This window comes from Pyrus communis, chromosome 4 (genome assembly GCF_963583255.1).
Source record: "Pyrus communis chromosome 4, drPyrComm1.1, whole genome shotgun sequence".
Classification (NCBI taxonomy): domain Eukaryota; kingdom Viridiplantae; phylum Streptophyta; class Magnoliopsida; order Rosales; family Rosaceae; genus Pyrus; species Pyrus communis.
In genome coordinates, this window is record NC_084806.1 from 27271350 (window position 1) to 27279631 (window position 8282).

The 8282-nt window shown below is 42.6% G+C and overlaps 1 protein-coding gene across 1 annotated transcript; it reads right to left on the reverse strand.

The window, feature by feature from the left end:
* Positions 1-6431: 6431 nt before the first annotated feature.
* Positions 6432-8025, reverse strand: LOC137732918 (uncharacterized). The gene is made up of 3 exons (XM_068472165.1): positions 7483-8025; positions 6952-7200; positions 6432-6830 (listed from the first exon to the last, which is right to left on the reverse strand). Exons 1-3 carry the CDS (start codon positions 8023-8025, stop codon positions 6432-6434), a joined length of 1191 nt encoding a protein of 396 aa, XP_068328266.1.
* Between the last annotated feature and the right edge of the window lie 257 nt (positions 8026-8282).

Below are 8282 nucleotides of genomic sequence, written 5' to 3' on the forward strand. Positions count from 1 at the left end.
ATAAATAAATATTTACATATTACATAAAAAAGAAAGTTTGAGTCTCCGTCTCGAACATGGGAATGATCAAATTTTCTTTTCTTACGAGCCAAATAAAAGCTAAGGCCTACCATCACTACTACAATATAGGCTGTCACTGGTGGACCAAAAACCGACAAGAAATCCGATTTATGTTGGAAATTTGGCAAAAGTCCGACATAAACAATTGTAAACACGAATTTTCCTGAAACAAGAACATGTGTACAAAATAATATTTTGTATTGATTTTAGGGTTACAATCTCTTTTACAATTTGATCATCTGATTCTGTCTTCGTAAGGTGTAGATTTACGAATGAGCTGTTCATCCAAAGGGCCATCGGGGCTTGGTCTAGGGATGGACAGTTGTGCGGATTTGTTGATGTTGTTGGTCTAAAGGGCCGTCGGGGCTTGATCTTAGGATGAACGGTTGATGAACGGATCTTCAAGGGCTTTTGGGCTTGATCATGAAGAATGGATTTGTTGATGTTGTTGATCCAAAGGGCCGTTGGGGCTTGATCTTAGGATGAACGATTGATGAACGGATCTTCAAGGGTTTTTGGGCTTGATCTTGAAGGAGGATTTAACGAAGAACGAAGAGGGCTTTCTTGATCCTTCGGGATTTGCTTGAGAGCTTTAGAGTTTCAAAGCCTCAAGATTTTGGTGTGATGTCAATTGGTCTTCTCCTCCTTTTTATCCCTTGATGGAGAAGCCTATTTATAGGCTTTGAGAATGAATCACCACCATCCATTTTTTTTGGTGAAGTGAGTGGATTTTGTAGGTGAAATGAGTGGAGTTTGTAGGTGAAGTAAGTTTGTGATGTTGGTGAAGTAAGTGGAAGTTGTAGGTGAAATGAGTGTGTGATGTTGGTGAAGTAAGTGGAAGTTGTAGGTGAAATGAATAAAGGTTGTAATTTTAATGCATTGGTCAACATTTATTTCACAGAAATTTTGATGTCTACAAATGCCCCCACTTCAAGGCGCGTTGTATACATGTGCTTGTCACGTGTAGAAGATGCGTTTTGAATTCCCTTAATGTAGATGTCGATCTAAGGGCCGTCGAGGCTTGATCTTGAATTGTGCTGGAAATTTCTTCAAGGGCCGTCGGGGCTTGATCTTGAATTCGACTGGAAGATTTTCTGGTTTCCTCCAATCGTTGATTTTCCAGAGGCTTAAACTTGAACTGGGTTGGAGGGTTTTCTAGTCTCCTCCAAAGGTCTGAACTTACTCTTTTTATCTGGAGCTGAATTTTGAATCGGACTTGTGATTTCTTCAAGGGCCATCGAGGCTTGATCTTGAATGAAAATAGGACCACAAGCGGTTTTAGGATTCGGACACATGGCAGGCAAGTACGAGGTGGAGGTGATGGCCTGTTTCTTTGTTCAATCTTTCCAATTCATATTGAAGAGGGTTAGGGGATGAATCAACACATGCTGTTGTTACATTTGTTGACGATCCACAAGATTGATGTTTCATTGTCACTCATCTTATCTGTTCTCCAGGCAAATGTGCTATCTTTTCTGAAAGTGTATCAACCATTGAGGACGACTACTCGAGAGCAACGCTAGGTAAACAATTAGGGAAGAGATTCCAGGCAGTCGGTTCCAGATCGGAAGGCTGATTCCAAGTGCTGGCTGATTGCTCTCTTTCTCCTTGTTCTGCAGGTAAGAACAAAGACCAAGGAAATGACATGGAGAAAGTATGATATGAGATACTCTTACTTTCAACCTTGATGATATGAGATACTTTTGCTTTTGAAGAAGTACTGGCGATTTGACGGCGTCCTGCGATGAGGCTTTGCTTTTTGGCGATGGTGCCAACGGAAAGTTGTTGAGGCTTCTCGAGCTCTTTGACTAAAACATGATGTCGAGCTTGGATTTGACTTAAACTCCTCCATCTGGATTATGCAGTTCTGCAGGGAAGGGCGTCGTGCTACAGTGATTTGTTCTAGCTCATTGTGCTGCATTCTTCTCTGCTTGTTTCTTTTGCATAGCAGAAGTGGTACACAACCTTTTGCATTTAAATGGTCCTTCAGAGCATCACTTCTTAGCGACTCGCCCATGCTTGGTAGCTTCAGTGTAAAGAGCCAACATCATATCAACTGTCTTGAAGTATTTGTTGAGGAAATTCGAGACCCACCAATAGTTGAAGACGAGCACTCGAGAGCAATGCTAGGTAAGCAACCAGGCAAAGATTTCGAGCAATCAGTTCCAGATCGGAAGTTTGATTTCGGGTTCCGATTGATTGCTTTTTTTCTCCTTGTCTTGCAGGTAAGAGCAAGGGCAAAAGAAAAGACAGGGAAAAAACATGATATGAGATACCTTTGCTTTCACCCCTGATGATATGAAATACTTTTGCTTTTGAAGAAGTAGCGAATAAATTAGCACATGTATTTGTTGCACTTGTCTCTACATGTTTCGATCTACCATTTCCACTTGCCTCATCTGTTCTCCAGGCATCTGGTATTTTCTTTGGAAGTACATCAACAGTTTAAGATGAGTACTTGAGAGCAGTGCTGGGCAAGCAATCAGGGAAGGGGTTCCAGGCAGTCGGTTCTTGACGGGAAACTTGATTCCAAATGCCAATTGATTGCTTTTTTTCTCCTTGTTTTGCAAGGAAGAACAAGAACAAAGGAAAAGACATGGAGAAGGCATGCTATGAGATACTTTTGCTTTCGACCTTGATGATATGAGATATTTTTGCTCTGGTGTGATCTAGTTGAAAAGGTGTTTTCAGGGGGGAAGAGAACTGAGTATGTTGAGACATTTGGTTGTAGATGCATTCCTGGCAAGAAAGAAGAGCTAAGCATTTTGGAAGTGTGCCTTGCCATGGAGGATGAATGTTGACATATATAGGGATTTTAATAGTAGGTAGTGGTGCGGCTTTGTCACCTACGTTTGTCGGTAAACGTGTGGTAGTTGGAATAATGGACTCCACATGTTTTCATCTTTGTTAGAGATCTTTGACAAAGTTGCACGTGTTATTTGACAAGCTGAGGTTGCGTCTGAAAAGTGTCGATAGATTTTACGCAGGAAAATCCGGCTTTTGAAGTTCGAAGAGTGGTGTCTCTTCAATTTTTTGGATTGGTGGTTGCATTGCCTCTCTTTTTATAGAGGTATCAATCACATCCAACATACACACTTTGAAGATTGCCCGCTTGTGAAAATTGTCTTCGGTGTCTTTCTAAGATTTTACTCCATCTAACCCTTTTCTTTTACCATTTTTGTTTTTTTTGAAAATGGCCTACCCGTCTAACATCTGCTTAGATTTGAGTCTCGAGTGTGATACGAGCGTGCCGCGTTAGGGAAATATATGGCGTCCATCCTTATTATCTTCGAATGCCCCTCTTACAGTTGAAGACTCCGTGATGAGGGATGCAACAACAACTCCTTACTCCTAGAGATAATAGGCTACTTTCAAGACGGACCGATGAGTTGGTTGTCCAAGACTCCCTGGCTTTCAATGTTCATTGTGCGGGCTCTGTGTCTAATATGGGCCAACGTCTACTTGCTCGAACTTGCCAAGTTGAAACGTTGATGGCCGAGGTGGCTAATCTTAAACAAAAGATCAAACAGCTCAAGCGCGAGAATAGAGATTGTTACCTGCTTGCAAATAATTATTCGACGAGCATGAAGAGGAAGCTTGATCAGCTGCAGGACTCCGAAGGTCGGATTCAAAGTGACCATCAGACGTTTGTTGCTGTACTCCAGAGGCACTTTTTTTCTTCGTCATCTAGAGCTTAACCAAGTATTGAGGCTCTGAATAATTAACCTTTGGTGCCTCTTCTCCCTGGAGTTCCGCCAAGTACTGTGGCGGCACGTGAGCAACCTTTGTGAAGGCTTCCCTTTCTTTCCCTTTTTTCCTTTTTTTTTATTTTATTTTTTTAATTTTTTTTTATGTGTATTTGTAATTTCTCGGCGATATCAATAAACAGGCCTTATTTCATTCAGCGTATTGTGCTAATACAATAGAGCATGTATTTTACTAAGATATGTTACTTCTTTTTTCTTTTCTTTTTTCTTTTTTTTTTTTTTTTTTGGGTGCTTGATGCACCATGCTCGCCCTACTTTCTACTCTTCAATTATTCTGTCACCACAACTCCTTTTCTTTTTTCTTTTCTTTTCTTTTCTTTTGACTTGCTAATAGTAGCATGCACTATAACCTTTATAACCCTTTTTTGTCATGGTGTCGTCCACCAAGATTCCACCATTATATATATATATTAACTTGGTGCCTGAGGCACCACTGACGCACTCCCATTCTTTTTTTTTTTCAATATACACATAATATATGTATATGTATAGGGGATGCAATGAAAGTTTTCAGAGAAGGACCAAGATGGACGGAGAGCTGGAGTTGAGCTTGGAGCCGGGAGTTTGTTGCTTGTTGCAGTGTGTCACTTTTTACCATGTGGTGTTTTGCAAAAGACTGAAGCAGGGTTTCATTGTGTAGTACCTTTTGGTCATAGTTTTTCCTCGGTGGTGCGCTACCGTGTGGTGCTGTGAAAAGACTGCAGCGGAATTTTGCTGTGTAATGCCTTTTGATCATAATTTTCCTTTGGTGGTGATGTCGCTGTGCGGTGCAAGAAGCTGCTTGCATAATCGCTGCGAGGATGTGTAGTGCAATTACGTAGCATTTTAGTTTCCTTTACAACTGTAGCGTGCCTTGAAGGACCATCTTGTAGCTGCCCTCTTTGCCGTGCTCCCTCGCTGTGCTTCTGCCAGCTACTGCACTGCATTTTGCTGTCTGTCCCTTTTGCTTTCTGCACGCCACCATCCTTTAACAAATGATGGCTATCGTTTTCCTTTTTTTTTTTCTTTATTATTTCTTTTAGATGGTGTCTGATGCACCGAAACCTTTATAACATTTTTTTTATTTTTTTTATTTTTTTTTGCATGGTACTGTCCACCAAGATTCTACCTTTTTTTTTATTTTGTGCTCTGCAAGGCTGGGTTTGTGGGTGGAAATCCAGGCTGAGTCTGAGAGAAGACGAAGGAGGAGGAGCTGCACGTGCTGCTGAAGGTGATAGGCAAAAGGAAATGTCTTGCAGAGGAGGACGAAGACGGCACGGGGTTTGGTGGATTTGTCGTTGATGGATCAGAAATCCTTGTCGCATTTCCATGAGCGGTCGAAGAAGTCGGCGTCGTTGCTTAAGCTTGTGCCAAACTGATCGGAGCCATCGAAGGGATCATGGCGAATGTAAGTATGGCAAAAGCTGTGTGAGGGTAAACAAGAACGCATCGCCTTCGAAGCCGAAGATAAACAAATCGGAGATATTCCAGGAGCGGAGCAGCGCGAAGTCGCCGTCGCTGGCTCGATCGTTGGGGTCGATCAGGCACAGAGAAGCGGATGTCATCATCAATGCTACTGCAGATTGTATAAGAGCATTCCAACTCCCACATTGCAAAGAAGGAAGTCCTCCAAGTTAAAACCATTATTCAAACCTTAAGCAACAATGGGCCTAGGTGGGTGTACGGTTGAGCTCCCTCACGTGCGAGGTGTTCTCTTCTTCTCCCATCGTCGTACCCAGCAACAAGGCAGAAGCTCATACCCAGCAGAGAGAAACGCGCCAATTTTTCGATTCTCGAGCTTTAGAGAAAGAGTAAATAGAGGCGGTGGTGAGGTCCCACACGACGAGGACTTGGATCTGATCCTGAGTGACACTGTCCTTCAAGCGCACGATAAAGTTGTTGCTTTTGTACGTCTCGTTAAGCTTCTAATGAAGACGACGAAGCCGATGGTCAAATTAGTAAAACCGGGGCCAGCAGCTGCCCATCAGTGGACGTCGGAGCCCTTGAGGGAGCAATCGTCGATTATCCAAATTGATTCGCGAAGCTGGTGCTAGAGCATTTTGAAATCGATTTCAGAGTTGACAAGGAGGCTGGTTTTGGGCTCGTAGATTGGTGACCGCATAGTGGGCCTGCAAATCTTCTTGTTGGGCTCTACAGACTGAATATGGTGCGATTGAGGATGTGGACCAAGGCATCCAGAAATGTGCACCGCAAGTTAGAAGATTGAGGTCTAAAGGGTCCAAGAGGCCATCCCAGTTGTTTGGGCCGAGAAGTAAAACATTTACATATATATATATATATGTATATGTTTTTTTTTTTTTTTTTTTTTTTTTTTGAGAAACTGTAATTTTTTTTTTTTTTGTAATGAAATTGACTTTCATTAGTCGTCTTTAATAAAACCTTATTTCTTTATTTTGATGTGACTGAACTCAAAGTTGAATGTTCAAGCTGCCTACATACCCTTCCAAAGAAGAGATCAAGTCACAACGTAGTTCAAATGAGTGATGGTTTTCTTTTTTATTTTTATCTTTATTTTGCCATACACAATTTATGCTCTTGTGGGCCAGGAGCGTTGTACTGTGTGCTGTTTAGGCTCATGCAGGCGAGCAGCTTTGTGTGTTTGTTTTAGGGGTAGTAACGCTTCAAGAATCTGCCATTGATGGGGCCGATCTTCAGTCCGTCTTTCGCCATGATTAAGTAAGCGCCGTTGGTGTAGACTTCTTGTGTTACATAAGGTTCATCCCACTTTGATGTGAACTTGCTTTTTGTCTTGTGAGTTGTGATGATAGGCCTACACAATGCAAGGACAAGATCTCCAGTTTGGAAAGACCTTGGGCGGACCTTCTTGTTGAATGCCTTGGATAGCTGTGCTTGGTAGCATTCCAAGTGTTGTTGAGCTTCAAGCCTTCTTTCGTCGAGTGCTTCCAACTCTTGAAGTCGTAGCTTTGCATTTTCCTCTTCAGTTAAGCCTTCTTGTATAGCCATCCTTAGTGAGGGGGATTTGACTTTCAAGCGGTAAAACAGCTTCCACGCCATATACAAGAGAATAAGGCATAGCTTGGGTGGGAGTCCTATGTGTAGTCCTATATGCCCAAAGTGTTTCACTTATTCTTTCATGCCAGTCTCTTTTTGTTCAGCCGATTACCTTTTTCAAGAGGTTGCACATCGTCTTGTTGAATGCTTTCGTGAGGCCGTTGGCCGGAGCATGATACATGGAAGACTTGTGCTGCTTGAACTTGTACTTGTCGCAGAGCCCGTCCACGAGTCGGTTGGAGAACTGTTTTCCGTTGTCAATGATAATGTAGCGAGGCACACCATATCGGTAGTTGATATGCTCCTTGATGAAACGAACGATAGTTTCCTTCTTGACTTCCCTTAAGGGTATGGCTTCAGCCTACTTGGAGAAATAATCTGTTGCAGCTAGGATGTAAGCTTCTCCTGCATATAACTTTCGCGTAATTGGTCCTACAACGTCCAATCCCCATGTGTCGAATGGCCATGAAGCAGATGTAAGGTGTAATGGTTCAGGCGGTTGATGTATGAAGTTGGTGTGGAATTGGTAGGCTTGGCACCTTTTGGCGTGTTCCAGGCAGTCCTTCACCATGCTTGGCTAGTAGTAACCCATTCTTTTGAGCTGGAAATGTAGCTTTGGTCTAGACTGATGCGCCCCGCATACACCTGAATGTGCTTCTTTCATAGCTTGATTGACTTTTTCTTCACATAGGCATCTCAGGAGCACTCCTTCAAAAGAGAGTCGATAGAGTGTTCCTTTGTAGTAAAGGAAGCGAGGTTCTCGTCGACATATTTCGGAGCAGTGTCTAGGATCATTTGGAAGCTTTCCATGCTCCAAGTAGTCGATCAGCGGTTGTCTCCATTCTTCAATGTCGACTGGAAGTACTGAGATGACATTTGTGTCATCTAGTAGCATTTCAGTAACAAGCGGGATCACCCATCTTTGGCAAACTGGCACGTTTGCATTTTCATCTTTTCCTAGTGTCATACTCGAGGCTAGATTGGCGAAAGCGTCTGCCATTTGATTTTCCTTTCTTGGCACATGTTCTAGTGTCACGGCCTCGAACTTTCGTAGCAGTTGAGTTGCTAGTCGGAAGTATGGGACGAGATCTTCTTTCCTCACCTTATATTTCGTTAAGAGTTTATTGATTATGAGCTTGGAGTCGCCATATACTTCGAGAGTTGTGATTTCCATGTTGATCGCCATTTGGAGCCCGATGATCAGTGCTTGGTACTCAGCGACGTTGTTAGAGCATAACTCACTTAGTTGGAAGGATTAAGGTAGTATTTGCCTTTGTGGCGACATAAATACTACTTTTGCTCTTGCTCCATCTGCTCGTGCAGATCCGTTGAAGAACATCGTCATGTTGGGAAGATGTCGATGTAGAACACCTTTTCGTCAGGTAAGTCGTCTGAGATTTTCCAATCAGCTGAGATTTTCCATTCTTTCTTCTTGACATCGGG

Coding starts and splice junctions, on each gene's coding strand:
- LOC137732918 (XM_068472165.1), bottom strand. CDS start 8,025: ATGGCGATCAACATGGAAATCACAACTCTCGAAGTATATGGCGACTCC. Junction 7,201..7,482: donor TGAAAGAAGCACATTCAGGT/GTATGCGGGGCG, acceptor TTCTCCAAGTAG/GCTGAAGCCATACCCTTAAG. Junction 6,831..6,951: donor TGTGCAACCTCTTGAAAAAG/GTAATCGGCTGA, acceptor ATGGCGTGGAAG/CTGTTTTACCGCTTGAAAGT.